General features: G+C 40.5%; 1 protein-coding gene across 1 annotated transcript in view; it reads right to left on the bottom strand.

Annotated features, from left to right (window-relative positions):
* ELAPOR2 (endosome-lysosome associated apoptosis and autophagy regulator family member 2) overlaps positions 1 to 20,742 on the bottom strand; it is a 73,410-nt gene that overhangs the window by 45,474 nt on the left and 7,194 nt on the right. The window contains exons 3-7 of the mRNA XM_082662424.1: positions 18,243 to 18,329; positions 15,840 to 15,945; positions 14,648 to 14,800; positions 13,942 to 14,030; positions 1,589 to 1,769 (exon numbers count right to left, since the gene is read on the bottom strand). Coding sequence (XP_082518550.1) covers positions 1,589 to 1,769; positions 13,942 to 14,030; positions 14,648 to 14,800; positions 15,840 to 15,945; positions 18,243 to 18,329 — 616 coding nt within the window. The remainder of the gene's footprint in view (positions 1 to 1,588; positions 1,770 to 13,941; positions 14,031 to 14,647; positions 14,801 to 15,839; positions 15,946 to 18,242; positions 18,330 to 20,742) is intronic.

Genomic DNA, 20,742 nt, shown 5'->3' with positions numbered 1-20,742 from the left:
AACTAGCAGAGAGGCAAGTGGAAAGGAGAGATAGTAAACCACCAATTCCCTTAAGAATTAACAACTTTTTCAAGAGCAGTCTAGAAAGAAAAATAATTCTGGATAGAGTATGCACATATATACTTGATTAACATGAAAAAGGAAAAGAACACAAAATCTTTTAAGATAATTTTTCCTTGCATTTCTGGGAATAACTGCTAATACTGAAATTACCTTCCATAAGAAGGGTGATTCTGAAATAAGTTCACTTACATGTGATCTTAGAATCAGTTTCCTCTAACTCATAAATAAGGAAATATTCTACCCTTCCTACTAGTTACTAAACTTAACAGACTATTACACCATTTAATTATGGACTGATTACTTGAAATTCAAAATATTGGCTATACTTAAAAGTGATGATGGGAGCTGAGGGGGTGTGGAAAGAGTTAGATTTATAAATAAACCTAACTTAAATTAACATCTATGACACTAAATAACAGGGTCTATTACAATCATTTTTTTATCTAGCCAAGACACTTGGCATTATCACAACAGTAAAAGAAGGGGACAGAGAGAGAAAATGTTCATTGAGCAAGCATTTTCTGGTACCAAAGTACTGGAGGAGACATTTTTATATAACCTGCTCAGTGATGACGAGCTAGATATTATTGTCTGCAATTTTACAAATGAGAAAATTGAATTCAAATTAGTGGCTAAATCACACTATTGGTAGCCTGCAGCAAGTGGATTTGAACCCAAGTCAATTCAACTCTCGAGTCCTTTTTATGCTCTCAGAGGCTCTGGACATTAAGTATACAGCACAGCTATATTCAAGTAAGACACCAGCCACAAAAATGCACTGTGATCTTTATCTAGTAAAACTGAAACAAATTCCGTAACCACTTTATTATTGTTTGGTAAGTACTAAATTCTTCCCAAACGTACACTATGAAACAATCTACTTAGGAACTATTTTAATTGCTATCTGATCAAAATAATCAATTTTTGCTATTATTATAGCACAAAATGTGATTATTCCAGTTGAAATAAAAGTATTTTATGTTTGTATCAATATATGTGTGCACACACACTGGAGAAGGAGCGCTTATCCATAATCACTTAAACTGGTGGAATTTTCTTATAAATAACCAAAGCATCATCCCATTAAGAGGTTGTGTGTTACACAAAATGCCATTAAAAACTATCCTTACGCTATGTTGAATAAGCTACTGCAGTCTCACAATTCCCTTATATTTCTTAACTCTTCTTCAGTCTGTGAGATAAGAAAATTATGTGTTTTAAAAATTTTCCGGGGCTTCCCTGGTGGCGCAATGGTTGAGAGTCCTGCCGATGCAGGGTTCGTGCTCCGGTCCGGGAAGATCCCACATGCCACGGAGCGGCTGGGCCCGTGAGCCATGGCCGCTGAGCCTGCGTGTCCGGAGCCTGTGCTCCGCAACTGGAGAGGCCACAGCAGTGAGAGGCCCGCGTACCGCAAAAAAAAAAAAAAAAAAAAAATTCCATAAAAACAATTCGGGACAATGTCAATGTAGTCCAACAAGTTTATTTCACTCAAGGTCCAACTCTTGAACCAGCTGATATCACGTACCCTTTGTTCCATCCGAAAACGTTCCAGGAGGGCAGGGATGGCAAGAAGAAGATCCATTGTTATAAAATCCAGGGTTGCAAGGTGGACAATCCTTCTTCTCTCCAGAAGGGGGCAACCTAATAGCATCTGTGAGATCCTCCCGGCAGATTTTGGGCTCTATCCACTTGTACATTATCTGTGTCTAGAGAGAGAAAAAAAAAAAAAAAAAAGGCTTGCAAGTCATATAACATGCTTTATTTGCTTTAAACTTCCAATAACAAACATGTTAAATTGACATGGTAAAGATTAGGTAAAGTCCAAACAGTGATAGAATAGAAGGGCCAGCTGAAGAAAATCTAAAACTTTAGTAACAAAATGAGACAAAAAGAAAAAAACACTTCGGTGGGGAAATGACCATTACCTCCAAATGTTTTTACACTAAGCTGCAGGAGGCCTTACGTCATACACAGCATGGCCTCATCATGAAATTCCTCTCTAAAATACACAGAACATGCTTGCAGCCCTCACTCTTCTAACCACTGTTCACTTTATTCCCTGACTGCCCTAAGTTTCTATGCAGACTCCCTTTCTCACGCTGAGACCCCCACTACTCTCTTCCTTTCCCCTACCTACAACACACACCATCATGCTTTGCACACAGTGATCACAAAACAAAATGGTCGTTTTTTTAAAAGAAGATCTCTAGCTTCACATTGCAATCCCGTTATTTCATAAACACTGGTAGATGCTCTCGGAGTCTTTTCCAATAACCTGATGTTGGACTACAAGAGCTGTAGCTAAAATATTTCCTCCTGAGGCTTCTAGGCCCTGTCACCTGTGCTCCAAACCACAGGATTAAGATCACATCTACCTTCATGGAGGGTAATCTTTTCAACTTTTCCTCTCTCTCACACATGCACACCCCCCAAAACAAAACAAGATACAACTAAGTAGCTACAACTCAGCCAAACCCAGAAAACTGTGATTATAAAATCATTGTCTTTGGGAACCAGAAACATTAAGTGGGTTAGCCATTTCAAAACAAAATTTATATGCGCGGTGAAAAACATAAAAGGCATTCTAAATGCAAAGAGAAAAATCAACTCTTTCATAACTTAATATCGTTTTTAAAAAGAGACTAAGGGTTCCCTCGTTAGACATACGGTCGGCTGAAAGTACTGCTTCTCCTTTACAACAGCTTCTGCAATGATAAGTCTAATATTGAAGCAGGAGACCCCAAATTAAAGGCAATTCTCTATAGTTATTTCCAGTTAAGAAGAAGTCATCTATAGGGAGCCCTTACGGCCACTCGATTTCATTCTCAAATATTCCCTTATGGACGAATAGGTTACCTTATCTAATGAAGGTTACTTAAGAACACGGTTTAAAAAGTATAAGTCTCAACAGAAGTATAAACAACATTTTTTTTCTTTTTACAACTCTCTCTCTCTCTGCATTTATGGCCTACATCATGATACAGCTTAACCAGCCACTTCCCCCATCTGCCTCGCTCACCATCTGCCAAATGATGGCTATTCCTGCTGGAGTTTCCTAAACAGCTGAAAAAAGTAAACAGATCCTGTATCCAACGGGGGCTCTCAATTCCTCTGAGAAAGGCAATGTAAAACTCAGAGAACGTAAGCAAATGAAACCTCATTACCTTTGGGGGACTGTCGTTTATAAGTTCTGGCTTCACCAGCATAGAAAACAAATTTCCAAGGCTAGGCAATTCACAAATTTGCTGATTTATTTTGACGTTAATTAAAATCTCAATGAGTTAGGTGTGAGCTACTGCACTGCTGGGAAAAGTTGGCTCCCACGTGGGAGTGGGTGTGGCGCTGAGGCTGAGCATCAACGGCTCATCCCGGGGGCACCATGCAATCTTCCCCAGCACTTCAGGAGCTCGATTCTATTATGCACGAGTTTATAAATGAGGAAACTTTGGAGAAGACCTCTTATACCTGCCCAGAAGTCAAACGCAGCTAGTAATTGTAAAGAAGCACTAGCCAGGGACAGTAAAAATACTCTCAGTGAGGGTAAAAAGAATAAAGTATGCAAGTACATTTTTGACAGATTGGCTAACCACACGATTTTCAATCCAAGCACAGTACATGTTTAAAAATTAGGAAATAGGCACCACCTTTAAACATTTAAACGTTGAAAAGTCAAATGTCAAATGCTCTACAGTGAAAGTTTTCTTTGCAGAGCCTCTCGCTTCCCATGGCAGATTGATTCTGTGCCTCTCTTTCTAATGGGGCAGATGCTTTCAAGTCTGGCTGACTGGGGAAAGATGACAATTAATATTAATGATCTTTAGCACCAGATGGCTCACCGTGCAGGTGAAAAACCAACCATCAAGTCATTCTTTGGCAAGTTGCGATAAAATTATGAAATGCTTTATGAAACCAAAACCCTAATAGAGCAAAACTGAGCAGCCCGCCGTTAAGATTACAGAAGAGCTACAGCTTCCAGGTATATTTAAAATATATAAGCATGAGTAAAGTATGTTTTAAAGAAATGCATTGGGGGTATCAATGGGAAGCTGGTTTTCACTTAAAAATAAAATTCAAAACTGGGAAGACTGAAGTTTAGACAAATTTTGAGACTGGGTTTGTCCACGGTTGCCAGCTTCCTTCCTTCGAAAGTTGCTGCACAAACGCACTAAGGCTTTGTAGACTGGCTGAGCTCATCTAAGCTACATTACATGTTGTTTCAAAGGGTTTACTGATTGTCACTCCGACCTAACAGCCCTGTGCATCATGATGTTCTAACTCAGATATTCCCGGTCAGGCAGGCTATCACTTGTCTCTCTGCCTCTCCCAAACCTCAGTCCTCTCCGGCTGCAAATCACCGGGCACTCATCATTCGTCTCTCTTGTTATTACCATCCCATTCTGCCGAGTTGTGTCTGACCCCGGCTTCAAAGCCAGGCTCAACATCACATCTGTCCTAAGCACATCCTCAGCCCACCCTTCTACGTAGCGGCATTCACTTGGATTCCTTTTCTATGAAGCCTCTGCTGTTTTCTGTTTTCCCCTTTTCTAAATGCTTAAAAGTCTGGGTCCTCTTCTTCCATTATGTGGAAGACACCATGGGGATTTAACATTGTACTGGGAAAAAAAAAAAAAAAAAAAACACAATGCACCGGAGGTTCTATCTGGGGCTTTAGGCAAGATACTGTTCTAAAATTAAATATAATAAAAAAACACTAAATTGACACTGTGAGTGGATGAGCTGTATGGTATGAGAATTACAACTCAATAAACCTTTCTTTTAAGAAAAGCTTTTAAAGAAGACTGTCATGAAAATTTTATTTTAAATTCAGAAATCCCGGGGCTTCCTTGGTGGCACGGTGGTTAAGAATCCACCTGCCAATGCGGGGGACACGGGTTCGAACCCTGATCCAGGAAGATCCCACATGCTGCGGAGCAGCTAAGCCCGTGCGCCACAACTACTGAGGCTGCGTTCTAGAGCCCATGCTCCGCAACAAGAGAAGCCACCACAGTGAGAGGCCCACACACCGCAACAAAGAGTAGCCCCCACTCGCCGCAACTAGAGAAAGCCCGCGCGTAGCAATGAAGAAGCAACACAGACAAAAATAAACAAATAAATACATTTATAAAATAAAATAAATTCAGAAATCCCTAGTCACTGAGAAATGCCATGTTGTTTCCTATCATCCTAATTAAGAAACACAGGCTCCAAGTACACTCCACGTGCTTAAATCATATAGGAAGAAAGGCTGATCTAAAAGCCATACCCCTTTAAACCCTATTTTTTTAATGTCCCCTCCATCTTACTTCTGCTTTATAACTCAGAAGGACCGTGTTACAGACATTGAGCACTTGGAATAATTTGTAATACTGAAGTTAATTAAAGGGCAAAGAAAGTACTACATAATCTGATACAAAAACACTAGCAAACCCTTTATGATCCAACAATTTCCTAGACTCAGAGATGAAGAAGTTCCATGGTCGGCTGTCTCCTCTCAAGAAGGCTTCCTTCTAAAACAACCTTCCCTACCAGGCACTACTCTAGCTTTGCCGGGAAGTTTCCAATTTAACAAAACATGCCGTTCCAGAACTGGGCAACTGTGGTTGTCAGAACATCATTACATACAACTGCAATTTATCTTCTTTAAATTTGCCTGATAAACCAAATTTTGCCTTATGGGATAACAAAGAAAGGTCTATTTCTTTTTTTTCTAAGACTTCCCTTCAAATGCTTAAACTTACTATTTGGGAAATTCTTATTAGAAGAAGGCATTATACGAAGTTTAAATATTAATAAGACAAATTGTTTGCTCTGAAGGAGGTTACAGTTTAATAAGACAGATTCACAAACTGCTATAATATAAAAAGAAAAATATACAAAGAGCATACAGAAGCATCAGATTTGGAAACAGAGTTGGGTAAGAATTCTAGCCTTAAGACATAGCTATGAGTAGCTATGACCTTAGGGAAGTTACTTAACCTCATCAAGGCTCAGCTTCCTTGTTTGCAATCTGGGTATACTAATGTCTAATTACATAGCTGTTGAAAAAAAGAACTGGCGGCAATGTGTGAATACACACACACACACACACACACACACACACACACACAGAAAGAGCAAGCATGCAGATAAATATGTAAAGGACAGCTGCTTCTGCTATTAATACTATCACTACTATTACTATTATTATTGTCATCATCATCATTTCCAAGAGAAACATGAAATGTCATGGTTATTCAAAGGAAAGAGATCAGATCTCTTTGGGACAACTAGGAAACACCAGCAAGATGATCATGATTCCTCCATCCGACGGTGTCTTTCTTCCAAGCGGAAAAAACATTCCCAGAAACTTCAACCATACTTCATATGAAATAGTATAATATCCTGGCCTCTTTTCTCTAGCTTCTTCCCATTTTGTGAGAACTTCCCCAAGCCTCTACCAAGGACAGAACACAACGCTCTAAACGTGTTAATCATACATTCACTCACCAATTCTCTCATTCACTAATTATTCAAAAGATGTTTCACTACCTTCTGCATTCCAGGTACTCTACTAGGCCTAGAGATTGTTTTTAATGATTAAGAACATGTTTCTGTCTACAGGAAGCAGAGACTCCGGTGAAGGGAACAGTCATCTTTACAAGTATCTGCAATAAAGTGATCTCATACCAAAACACTAGCAAACTATGATCACCATGTAAGTATCAAGAGAGGTATGTACAAAATTATGTGGGAATTCCCAGTATTTCAAGACAATCTTGCCAGAGCTACCTTATTCAAGAGTGGATGTGTTCTATGAACATGTACAGGATCACTCTCGTTTTAAAGTGGTAACAGACACCATCTCTCTCTCTTTAGGAATTGACTTGTGTGATGCTGAAAGGAACTGGGATATGGTCTGGCCTCCCCAGCCACAGGGATTAGAAGGTGAACTAAGCTGCCCAACCAGAGGAGCTCACAGTACTGGACAGAATGGCTGGTCTGAGATGGGCTCGTGATTCAAGCAGGGCCAGAGTCTTTTCGGAAACTTCGGTCAGCCCTCCTATAAAACGCTGTTGACAGTGACAGTGATTTGGGTAGAGATGTCAGGGGGTATCTGGCACCAGAGCAAAGAACCTACCTGAGAAGGAAATCAAACTGAGCTCAGAATATCGTGAGAAGAGCAAGAGAAAGTCTTGATAAAACTCTTTGCTCTGCAATGATTTCCCAGTCACATGAGGCAAGAGACTCCTGCCCTGCCTTCCCCCACTCCAATTCTGAAAAGTAATTTTTAAGTTCATTAAATTTTCTAATCATCTCCAAGTACAGAAGCAAAAGGGACACCTTGCTTTGCCACCATTAAAAGGAAACATGTATCACATCCAAGGGTGGTAAGGGTAGGAGGGACCACTTTTTACCGTAAAATAAAACAGACCAAAAAAAGTTACTCTGTCTAGTTTTGGTACCCAAGATAAATAAAACCTTAAGCTTTTCTGTAAGTTGCTGACTCCTTTACAAAACTACCTTAACCCCCTGACTTTTACAGGCAGATATGAGACAACCTCTGTTGATATGATGAACAAGAGAACTGTCAGGAGTTTGAGATTAACATACACACACTACTATATATATAAAATGGATAATCAACAAGGACAGACTGCATAACACAGGAAACTCTACACAATATTCTGTAATAACCTATATGGGAAAAGAATCTGAAAAAGATAGATAAATGTATATATATAACTGACTCACTTTGCTGTACAGGAGAAACTAACAGAACATTGTAAATCAACTATACTCCAATATGAACTAAAAATTAAGAAAAAAAAAAAAGGAATGCCTATTATATTCCCCTCAGGCCCTGGAAATCCGGGCTGGTTCACAGCTCTGGAGCCTCAGTAGCTTTGGTTCCCAAGGCTGGACTCTCATGGCGCTGAGGAAGCTGGGAAGGATGTGCCAGCAAAGGAGCTCCCCTTGGACCTGGAGTGCCTGGTCCCCTCTGGATGGGACCACAATCTCCAGATCCAGGCGAACCTTCCTACAGCTATGCCAAGCCTAGTGCAACCAAAAAACTGTGGACTGTCTGGGCTGGAAGAGCACTGAAAAGTCACCCGGTCCCCACGTCTCCTGATGCTGAGGTGCCCACCTCCAGCCTCCTTCCTTAGAGTCGCTGCCCCCACGGATGAAAGCAATCTCTGCACATTTTTTGCAGGGGTTGGGATTGGTCCGGGGGTTGTAGTGGAAGAGGGAAGATGTAAAGAAACACAAGCCCTTGGGTGTCTGTTCTACCACACTCCACTCTCCTTTACAACCCTGGAACAGGACTTTCACCAAGCCTCTGGTTACCCCAGTAACCCGAGTTTGGCATGAAGAAATGCTGCTACCTTGTGGCCGTTTCCCGTAACTACAACTTTAAAACCGGTGCTTACGGGCACTTGACATTCACAAGGCCTATGGAGCTCTAAATGATACCTGCCTTCGGGAGATCAGCTGGGTGCTTTGTGACCACCTAGAGGGGTGGGATAGGGAGGGTGGGAGGGAGGGAGACGCAAGAAGGAAGAGATATGGGAACATATGTATAACTGATTCAGTTTGTTATAAAGCAGAAACTAACACACCATTGTAAAGCAATTATACTCCAATAAAAAAAAAATGATACCTGCTTTCAACAAACGTCCTGGGGTAGTACTCGAAAGAGAATTCGTAAAAGGGCAGACTTTCAAGAAGCCAACTTCAAAAGGTAAATTTCCCACACACTGATTCAAAAAAAAAAAAAGAAAGAAAGAAAGCAAGCACATGGAAAGATGCTCAGCATCGCTTAACAGTAGAGAAATGCAAATCAAAACAACAACGAGGTATTACTTGGCACCAATCTGAATGGCCATCACTAAAAAGTCTACGAACAAAAATTGCTGGAGGGATGTGGAGAAAAGGGAACCCTCCCACGCTGTTGGTGAGGCTGTAAATTGGTACAGCCACTATGGAGAACACTATTGGAGCTTCCTTAAGAAACTAAAAATAGAGCCACCCTATAATCTGGCCGGCTCACTCCTGCGCCTCTCTATGGTGAAAGCCATAATTCGAAAACACACGTGCACTCCAACCTTCACTGCAGCACTATGTACAATAGCCGGGACCTGCAAGCAACCAAACTGTCCATGGACGGATGGATAAAGAAGACGTGGTACAGATACAGAAGGGAATGTTACTCCACCATGAAAACAAATGAAATAATGCCATTGGCAGCAACATGAATGCACCTGCAGATGACCATACTAAGAGAAGTAAGTCCGAGAGAGAAAGCCAAATATCATGATATCACTTACATGTGGAATCTTAATAAATGGTATAAATGAACCTATTTACAAAACAAATAGAGTCACAGATGCAGAAAACCAACTTATGGTTACCAAAGGGGAAAAGTGGCAGGGATAAACTGGGAGCTTGGGATTAACATACACAGGGTACTATATGTAAAATAGGTAACCAACAAGGCCCAACTGTGTAGAACAGGGAACTCTGCTCAGTATTCTATAATAACCTAAATGGGAAAAGAATTTGAAAAAGAATTGAGACATGTATATGTATAACTGAATCACCTTCCTGTACACCTGAAACACAAAATTTTCAATCAACTATATTCCAATATAAAATAAAATTTTTTTTTAAAAACCGCTTAAATGAAAACCCAATTTTCAATTTTTATATTCTTGGAAAGTTTTTCCCCTTTAAATATCTGCTGTATTTTTTAATTTTCTGAGCCGGGTCTTCTAAAGCCTGGATTCTCTTATAAATCTTTTTGGCAAGTTAATGTTTTCTCTTTTTTAAATACTTTTATATCTGAGACTTTCTTTGACACAAATAAATTTTGATTTTACTAATTTGAGCTCATTTTTCAAGCACAGAGATCTTCCTGACCCAGCTTTATAAATTTACTATTTGGTATACTTAACCCTCATGTCTTCATGCCAAGTTAAGGATTTCTCAATAATATGATGAAAATAAGTTATGTGAATTCATATTCTTCTTGGTATGAGTAGAAATACTTTGTTAAATTTATCTTCCCATGGCAAATATATAACAACTATACTGCTAATCCAGATCAACTATTCTCCTAGCTGCCATCCAATTATAAAATCAAACATTTTACATGTAGTTCTTGGGTTAGCCATATATCCAACTTAACCATATCACTGGGTCCACGGCTCTCTGTCTTACCCATAGAGAGAGCTTATCCACACGGAGGTCATCCATAGGGAGACGCTCCAGCAAGTATCTTGTTAATATTAAAAGATGCCCTCTCTTGAAGAATACTTGCCCATCATCATGTGTCAACAGTCTTTGGGGCTCAAATCTCAAGCACTGAATCTGTGCATGTGCTTGTATGTAACCATACGGGGGTACCTCATGCAACACAGGTAAAAAGTGGGCTCTACGCAACCTTTAGGAAACAAAATATATGTAAACTTTTCAAGCTAACTCACTACTGTGAAAGCATGCCTACTCTAGCACTAGCCTGTGGCACCCAGGGCAACTCCCTACTCATACCCTCACATTCTAGTCACACTCAGCCTCCCTCCGACGTCAGGTCTTCACCATCCTGCTTCCTCCTGCAGAAATGCTCTCCTCCCATGCCCTTGCCCAGGTTTTACACAGCTCTGAAGCCTTCCCTGATCTGATCAGAGGCCCCCCCAAAGAAACCTCAGATTTCCCTGCTGTAGCACTAATAACAATTGGAAATAATAATTCATTTTCTTTGACAGACTACCTCTTCCTCTAAAGTCTAGACCAGTAGTTCTCAAATTGCTGAGATCTTGGACGCGCAGAATCAGAATTACCTGGGAACTTCTTAGAAATGTACACTCTCAGGCCCTGCCCCCGATCTACTGAAACAGAAAATCTGAGACAGGAGCCTCCAGGTGTGTCTGATGCTCACTGAAACTGGACAACCACTGCTCTACCGTCTATGGAGACGTGCATCTTCTTCTTCTCCCTATCCTTACATGGCCCTGCTCTCATCACCCAGCAACTCTGTATATAACCAATGCTCCGTAAAGGTTCACTGAATAAATGCGTGAATGAGTAGGCATTTCACATTTTTCACAATGTAAATGAGAGTCCCTTAATCAGGATTAGAATGGTTCCAGTTACCAATTTAAATTTTCCTTAAAAATGTCTCCTAGGGCTTCCCTGGTGGCGCAGTGGTTGAGAGTCCGCCTGCCGATGCAGGGGACACGGGTTCATGCCCCGGTCCGGGAGGGTCCCACATGCCGCGGAGCGGCTGGGCCCGTGAGCCATGGCCGCTGAGCCTGCGCGTCCGGCGCCTGTGCTCCGCAACGGGAGGGGCCACAACAGTGAGAGGCCTGCGTACCGCAAAAAAAAAAAAAAGTCTCCTAGAAGCAGGAAGCAATCAAATAATGAAGCTTCAAAAACTTGAACGTTCCTGTGTCGTACAAATTATAATGTTCAAAGTCTGTATACCTCAAGAGCCACTTCCCTTGATGATCCTCTCCAAGCATGGGGAAAATGAGATCAAAAAGAAACAAACAAAAATAGAAAAAAATTCAAATTCACATGTGTTATTCACACTTCTTCACTGTATCTGTTATCTAATTGAGTTCCCGTTGCATTTTGTTCACTTCTGAAGCTAGAAACATTTCTCTTGAATTAAGTCTTAAAGCAGTTTTTAAAGAATCACTGATATAAAATAGGTAACTAATAAGGACCTACTGTACAGCACAGGAAATTCTACTCAATACTCTGTAATGACCCATATGGGAAAAGAATCTAAAAAAAAGAGTGGATATATGTATATGTATAAACGATTCACTTTGCTGGACAGCAGAAACTAACACAGCATTGTAAATCAACTCTACTCCAATTAAAAAAAAAAAAAAGAATGTCTGAGTTTACGGTGGGGTGGTACACCGTTTTGTTCTATACCAAGAACAAGTTCAGAGTTTACCCAGACACAACAGAAAGAGCGTAATTTGTGTGTATGTGTGTACACAATACGCCTGTGGGTGTACACATGTGCATATACGAGTATGTGTGCGCATGTATTCTGTGCATTCTACATTTAATATATTTCAATATATGGCTTTACTTCCTTAAGCCCAGGTCAACTAGATTTTGTCACTCTATTCACTGACATAATAAAAACTACTCACTGACATAATAAAAATAGGAATTTTGAATACTTTCATAATAGCAAAATCAAGATCTGTTTGTATACTGGATCTCATTCATTTAAGCTTCAGTAATGCTGAATGAATGACTATTACATAAAATAAACCAAATTGAATTTGCCTTACTCATTAATAAGGGAAGTTTAGCTAAGAAAAGTTTAGTTAAAGAAACATTATTCCAGGTTACTTTCAACCCACCTTAATGGCTCTCTACATATATTTTCCAAATAGAAATAGGTCTCACCTGACCGTTATAGTAGGGCATTCAAGATCTTACTTCATAACTCCTTGTCACTTAAAAGCTGTTAGAGTTACTGTTCTTATTAAAAGTAATAGATGTACTTCTGATCATTGAAATTTTCCACTAATTTAAACTGGCCTTCCTTTGACTTATTCTGAGTTAGTAAATACTTGTTATACTGTAAAACACAAGAATATACTTGGTCTTAAGTATTCAAAAGTAAATTCTTTTTTAAAAAAACCTAAGGACTAAGGGTAAGGTTAACAATTATATAAATATAAAAATTATAGATTAGAACCTAAGGATACAAAATTAAGAAAAGAAAGTAATACTGACATCTCTGTATATGTTACAAACTAGGTCAAGAAATTAAATGTCATGATTTCAAAGATACAAAAAACACAAAGAATGCTGCAGCACAGCCACCTTAACCTCAGTTTCTCCTACTGACACAGGCTGGTAGGGCTAACTTTTTTTTTTTTTTTTAAGGTTTATTTATTTTATTTATTTTCGGCTGCGTCAGGTCTTAATGGCAGCACGCGGGATCTTCGTTGAGGCACACGGGATCTTTCATTGTGGCACGCGGGCTTCTCTCTAGTTGTGGCTGCAGGTTTTTCTCTCTCTAGTTGTGGCGCGCGGGCTCTGTAGTTTGCGGCCCGTGGGCTCTCTAGTCACGGTGCCCAAGCTCAATAGTTGTGGCGCACGGGCTTAGTTGCCCCGCAGCATGCGGGATCTTGGTTCCACGCCCAGGGATCGAACCCACGTCCCCTGCACTGTAAGGCAGATTCTTTACCACTGGACCACCAGGGAAGTCCCTAACTTTTTAATTAAGACAATGGCAGGTCAACTGCAGAGTTCCTGTGTGCATTATTCCTCTGGCTAAGTGCCATTTATACGGTAATTACTTTGCATTTAATGCAATTACACAGCAATCTGCCATAACTGAATCAGTCTATGGCTGCATGGCTTTTATTGACCAAAGCTACTGAGTAACCAAAGAATTAAAGAGAAGTTACACAGTATTTCCATCCTGTGAGTCACAGAACACACTTTAAGGCTGTGCTTCTCCTGATACTATTTCTGACAAAAATGTAACTGTTAAAAACAGCAGTAATTGATTGGGCACTCACTATGTGCCAGGCACTGTGCTAAGGACCTTAAATTGAGTATTTCATGCATTCTCATGGGAGCCTTATGAAGTAGGTACTGACATTATTCCCGTTTTACAGATGAAAAAACTGAGACTTAGAGCAAATAACTTGCCCACAGCACTAAAAAGCAGTAGATACGAAAATCAAAGCTGGGAAGGTGGGCTTCAGAGCCTAAAACCTTAAATTTCCTTCGTGCTACGTACACACACGTACTATATAAATCGACTCATTTAACTCTCTCATGAACAAATTTGAGTCTGCTCAAATTGGGAAAAGGGTGGATAAATGTGGGATGGAGCTGACTGAACACGGCCTGTACCTTTCCTTCCTCATCACATGGAGTGTGGATCTGGAAATAGTCTTTTGTGGTACAGGGAGGACGCTCCTTACACTTGCTGGATCCTTCTTCTGCAACAGGAAAACGAATTTCAGAAATGAGTCATTTATGTTGTGACTCTTAGAAAAGGCAAACATGAAAACAAACAAACAAAAAGCAGACAAGTGAAAAGTAAAAATAACTGCACCAGAGGAATTTAGGTAGAACTAGCTAGGCCTAAAGAAAAAAAGGCCCGCATTTTTCTTTTCCCTAGAGCAATAAATGTTTCCATGATACACAAGGAGCATATCATAGTTTTTCCAAGAAGACATTAGATTTCCTCCATTAACACAGAATGTTGTAAATATGGAACAAATTAAAAGTTTCTAAGTACATCTCCATGCCAAGGCATCATCTAAAAGTACAAAATGAACCTTTTTAGACAAGTATGAACATATCCAAAACAGATACCTTGGCGGGGGAGGGGGGGAATAGAAAACATTACTGACAAAGAGAAAAGTCCTGCAGAAAGGGGTCATTAGACGTCCTATTCTACCCACTCAGTATGGATTCCGTTCAGCACTTTGGTTTCTGGCCCACTGTGTCCATCACATCGTATGTGTGATTTCTGGCTTATGACTATATGCTCTCAACAAACATAAATTTAGAAAGAAAAGAACAAAGAGTATCAACTGGAGACTCATTTTACCTGAAAACTGGGAGTCCACGTCACACCTGATGCATTCTTTGGCTCCTTTCTCAGAATAGGTGTTTCTGGGACACACTTGGCAGATGAATGAACCTGGTTCGTCGCTGAAGGTGCCAGGCTTGCATGGAAAGCATTCCGATGTGTACGCCACCCCTGTGTGATAATGGGAAACAGAGAGAGCATGGGAGGACCCAACAGCAACATGCACATCAGTGCGACCTTGCTGCCTCCACCCGAAGTGAGAGAGAAATATTAACAATAAGCTTAGCCCAGGTCTTTTATATCCCATTCATTCAACACCAAAAACGTATTTACTATGTGCAAGGAACTGGGCTGGATACTGAATTGCACACGTAAGTGGAGCAAACACTTCAACAAGAGATTCAGACTTGATAGAGGTATACAGTCAATGTATAAACTCAGCTGTCAAAAGACAACTCCACTAATCAGAAGTGGCATAAACTCTAAGGTTCCCTCCAAGTCTATACCATTCTCTCATCTTTGTGGCCACCTGCTCCCTCTTTCTCCACTGTTCACTACATAGCTGACAAGACCTAAGGGACCCTGGGAAAGGCTCGACTTTTCTTCTGGCTTGTAATTCCAGCCTTTGCCAGCAGATGTCCCTATGACTAATGAGTTAGCGTCACAGGAACAGGTGTACCTAGAACATACCAAAACGTTAAGCCAAACTTTAATAAAGGAGAATCAACTGCTTTCATTAAAAGTGGCCCTAATTGAGAAGGAACCATGCCAGGGTTTACTGGCTACTCTTCTGAGCCAGAAGCTGGTTCAGAGAGGCAAAAGTTGTAGGAGACAGGCCAAGATATCTATCTCACTGTTATTTTTAGGGATAGAGTGGTGACCTGAATAAGCACTATGCCAGCACAATAGAGAGTTCTCGAATGAACAGTAGGATCTTATTAATCAATACTATTTTCTTTTATTTAAAGACACCTACAATTGTCATCATGTTTACTTTTTCCACACAGATTAAATAATTCAGTTTAGGGATAGGAAAAAAAAAATCCCAGTCAATTTGCCAAGAATAAAACCAGGGTCTCTAGGCCTATATGATGTCTAACATATTAATTTCTGTCCTAAATCCCCGTAAGCCAGCAAAACCAACAAAGTAATCAATATTTTAACTATTAAATGTGACAGGTGACTACCAGAGCAGACTGCTGTGAAATACCTTCAATTGTGATATTTTTTACCAACACTGGCTTGACGGCCTTGGAACCCATAAGGATGCCTGTAGTTCTCCAGTACAGTATGTTTGTGCCTGATTTCAACATTACCTATAAAGAGAACACAAGATACTCAGGTCAGATAAACCATGCTACCTACAACCATATCTAGAAGCTAATCTCTTATACACTTTTCAATGCATTATAATGAAATGGAACCCACAAATTTAAATCTACTGTTAACTGAGACCTAAGCTCTGCTTCAATTCTAAAAAAAAATAGTTTGCCAACCCCCAAAATATAGTAATGATAAAAGGAAAAAAAATTCTTCAAGCATGATAAAAGATAAAATGATCTTCAAATCATTTGCATGAAGTCTTGGTTTATATTTCAAAGGGACTCATTTTAGACAGTGAAAGGCACTTGGCCCAATTACATATTGATTGGCTGCCACTAGTCATAAGTAGATCTTTGGCTCTGAAAACAAAAAAGGTAACAGAATGAGTTTGCTTCATTTTAAAATTACTTAACAAAAAACATTGCAACAGCAACAAGAGAAAAATAGGACTATTCTTATAGAATAACCCGATTTAACTCTATGACTCCAGAACTTAAATGATACCACGTCTAATATTTGTTTCCTTTGCCACCAGAACATTTTTATATTTATAAATCAAAATACTTTTCTGATCAATTTCATGCTGATTCAGTCAAGTAAACTAATGTTAAGGGTGCCTTGCTTTCTCATTTGCCACCCTACTCTTCTATGCAGTCTCTGGCTGGCCAAATTGAAGCAGTAGAAAATTAAAACGTATCTGACTACTTCACCCTGCCAGAGATTCAGAGAAGTAGTGTGTTAAGTACTTTCCTTTTGTGTTAAGTCTTTGTAAGTGAGGAAAGCATATTTCTTGGCAAGGGTTACTTGTACCTTCAAAGCCCAGCGGACTGAATGCTTAGGTGGATGGATCTTAAGTGGTACTAATATCACTTCCAGGCATACAGATCGAAAAAGTACTCTGAAAGGGTGCATGATATTAATCACTCAACGATGAGGTACCTGGACTTCCCTGTTGGCGCACTGGTTAAGAATCCGCCTGCCAATGCAGGGGACACAGGTTCAATCCATGGGCCGGGAAGATCCCACATGCCACGGAGCAACTAAGCCCGTGTGCCACAATTACTGGGCCTGTGCTCTACAGCCCACGAACCACAACTACTGAGCCCACATGCTGCAACTACTGAAGCATGCGCAACTAGAACCCGTGCTCCACAACAAGAAAAGCCACCGCAGTGAGAAGCCCTCCCACCACAGGGAAGAGTAGCCCCCTGCTCGCCACAACTAGAGAAAGCCAGCATGCAGCGAAAAACACCCAATGCAGAAAAAAAAATTTTTTTTTCAAAAAAAAAAAAGGATGAGGTACCTGCTACAACACAAAGGCAAGGATGGGCGGTCACTTATTGAAACAGTGTCCAATCTACACTGCAGGCACCACACTAGGCCCTCCCCATGTATCATCTCATTTAACTCTGCAAGATTGGTCCCATTTCTCTTATGAAGTATCAAAGAGACGAAGCCAATTGCCTAAAGAAACACAACTACGGTAAACCAAAGTTAGATTTTAAATCCATGTCTCACTCCAAAGGCCTCAAATAATAATAGATTCAGAGACTGTGTTACCTGATAATTGCCTTCAAGCACTTAGAGTTGTCCTTAAAGAAATAAGTAGTTAGTCTACCAGACACAACCAGAAAGGGTAGAACTTTGAACAATGGGTGATGAATAGACAGACAGAAAGCAGGTTTCAGCTCCAGACATAGATGAATTTTGTAATATGCAGAGCTGTCCAACAATGGGGTCAGCACATTCCCCAATAAGACAAGCTTGAAAATCATTTGTTGGGGAGACTGCAGAGAAAGTTGGATGAAAGAAACTCAAGGATCCTTCCAATGCCAAGAGTCACTGATTCTCTTTCATGTGATTGCCACATCTGTAAACTTACATACTCAGAGGTTCTGTATATTAGTTTTGAGTAGACTTCCTTCTTATTAATGCCCCTTTTAAAAGGAGGAGAGTTGGAGTGTGATGGGAAAGAGCAGGAAGAGGGAGCGAAGAAGAAAGAGAAAGGCAGGAAAGGGCTTCCCTGGTGGCACAGTGGTTGAGAGTCTGCCTGCCGATGCAGGAGACATGGGTTCGTGCCCCGGTCCGGGAAGATCCCACATGCCGCGGAGCGGCTGGGCCCGTGAGCCATGGCCGCTGAGCCTGCGTGTCTGGAGCCTGTGCTCCGCAACGGGAGAGGCCACAACAGTGAGAGGCCCGCGTACCAGGGGAAAAAAAAAAAAAAGGTTGGGGAAAGGCAGGAAGGAGAAGGATGGGGTTGGTGGGAAGCGGAGGACAGAGAGAAACTTACAGAATGAGAGCCCCACACTCCACTGTCGGTGAGTTTTACCCACTTGTCAGCAGTGGTGTCCATCTCCTGGCACTGATCATTTTGAATCTGTGGAATAAACACAAGGGCCCCAGTAAAGCTTCTTGAATAATGGCTTTAATTAAATTTGTTACTCAGCACAGGACAGGCTGCAAGAGCTTCTTTCAAAGTCTACAAAACAATGGCCATGAGTAATTCTCAACAAGTAAACGTGCCAAGACCTCTGGAGCCTAAGTGGCAACTGCATATGAGTTAGTCGTTCTAAGTAAACCATCCTCATTACTGTAACAAAAAGACTAGGCCACTAAGAAGGCGGGGGCGGCGGGGGCTGCTAAGCAGGAGCGGCAGAGGCAGAGGAAGAGAGAGTTAGCACTGAAAATCCACATAAAGGGGAAAAAGTCATCACAAAAATGTAAAAGCTTGCATTCACCAGGCAGGCCCGAAAGTATAAAAATCAAGCTTATTTTTATAAGATTTGGGGCCGTTAAATTTTTAAATTAATAAATAAATGAAATCTGCTTTGTCTTCCTTTCCCTGGGACTTAACCCAAATGTGTATAGGTAAGTGGCTACAGCCAAAGTCAAAGCCCCCAGCTGGTATCTGGGGACAGATGTTAATGATATTCTATGCCAGTGCAAATGAATACAGCTAATATCTTTAGCACCAAACACTTTGTGCTTTTCAGACAATTCTTCCCAAATACCTAGGAGTTGGGACATACTCTTCCAGGCCTATGAAGAATACCTAGACATCAAAAATTTGGCCATCTTGGGCTTCCCTGGTGGCACAGTGGTTGAGGGGCCGCCTGCCGATGCAGGGGACACGGGTTCGTGCCCCGGTCCAGGAAGATCCCACATGCCGCGGAGCGGCTGGGCCCGTGAGCCATGGCCGCTGGGCCTGCGCGTCCGGAGCCTGTGCTCCGCAACAGGAGAGCCCACGACAGTGAGAGGCCCGCGTACCGCAAAAAAAAAAAAAAAAAATTTCCATACAAGTTATTTCCTAAAGACTTACTAACTAGAAAACAGATCCTTGCAACAGCCAAATGCCAGACAATACTGACTGCTCCTGAGGACATCTGCCTTAACTGAGTTCAAATGTCATGTTTATGTTATAAGCATAATGACAATCCTAATGCAAGTGGGAAGCCATTTTTAAACAGATAGGAACCCTGAATATACCTTTGGTGGTCAATGTTTAGATAAACTGAAAGGTTTTTTTCAGCTGATATCAGACATCATGGATTATCGTGACATTCTCTTGGCATTCTACAGATCTGAGTTCTCCTGGTATTCTAAAAGTAACCAGTAAAGGTATAACCTTGGTCTAATCATTTATTCTCTCCAGATTTCAGTTTCATCATTTAAAAAAAAAAAAAAGTGTGTGTGGAGGGGAGAGCTGAATGAAACTCCCAGACTCCTAAAATTAAATACTTTACTGCTTTCAATTATGAATTGTTCACAGGTGCATCTGCATCTTTCAGTCTTCAGACAATTTCTTTCCACTAACCATTTTGCAGGATGGCCATAAGGTGTTGACCCTGAGTCAATAAACTGCAACCTATAAAGCTGAAACATCAGTAAAAGAAGGAACGTGAACTCACCATCCCTTTTCAGTCTCTATCCAGAAGAACAAAGGTATCATTGAGAGAAAGTAGTGAAATTTCATGCCTTAAGAGTACCTTTACTGACAACTCTCAAAGGACTTAATGGACAACACAAAACTCAATGCTTATTCTAACAATTATACAATTATCTTGCTTCTTAACTTTATTTTAGTAATATTGCAAAAATGTCCAATGGAATAGAGAATCATTCAGTCTGAGAAGTATCTTACAAACAAAATACAACTTAAAAACTCAATCTGTTTGAATATTGCTTAACATCGTAAACTCAAAGGACCTTAGAGCTGGGAGGCTTCTTAAAAGGTCTTGTCTACGATCCACTTTACAAAAAGGAATGCTGCGGACTAGAAAGTTAACTTAATTGTCCAATAACATACAACTAGCAATTGCAGAGTTGGGACCTGAGCCAGAATCTCTTGACTTTGAGCCTAAGGCTCATACCTTCATGGAAAATATCTCTTCCTAGAAAACTTCTGATTTAGAAACTTCCATTAACAAGAGCAATATAAATTTGTTTTAGCATGATCAGTACATTTATTCCTGAAATCTGGACCACAGAAACACTTACAAGATATTTTCCCAGTTGCCTGCACAACACACACTTTTTTTTGGTTTAAGAAGTCAATCTGAGAAGTTTTTCTCAAGTATCTGAGTCACTGCCACAACAAATATTTGCAAGATTAGATACAGTTTATATAAATAGTTAAGTAATTTTCATGGTAACAGCCCATTCTGTTAGACTATTGTTTTTTCCTATATTCTGTAATGTTATTTAATCTCTTGTCAGAGACATCAACTATCTCATCCATTGATTCCATTGGATTGTACAAAACCGGCAGAATCAGAAAGACACAGACACTC

The sequence above is a fragment of the Grampus griseus genome (genome assembly GCF_964374135.1).
Source record: "Grampus griseus genome assembly, chromosome: 9".
Lineage (NCBI taxonomy): Eukaryota > Metazoa > Chordata > Mammalia > Artiodactyla > Delphinidae > Grampus > Grampus griseus.
This window is presented reverse-complemented; position numbering and strand designations above follow the sequence as displayed.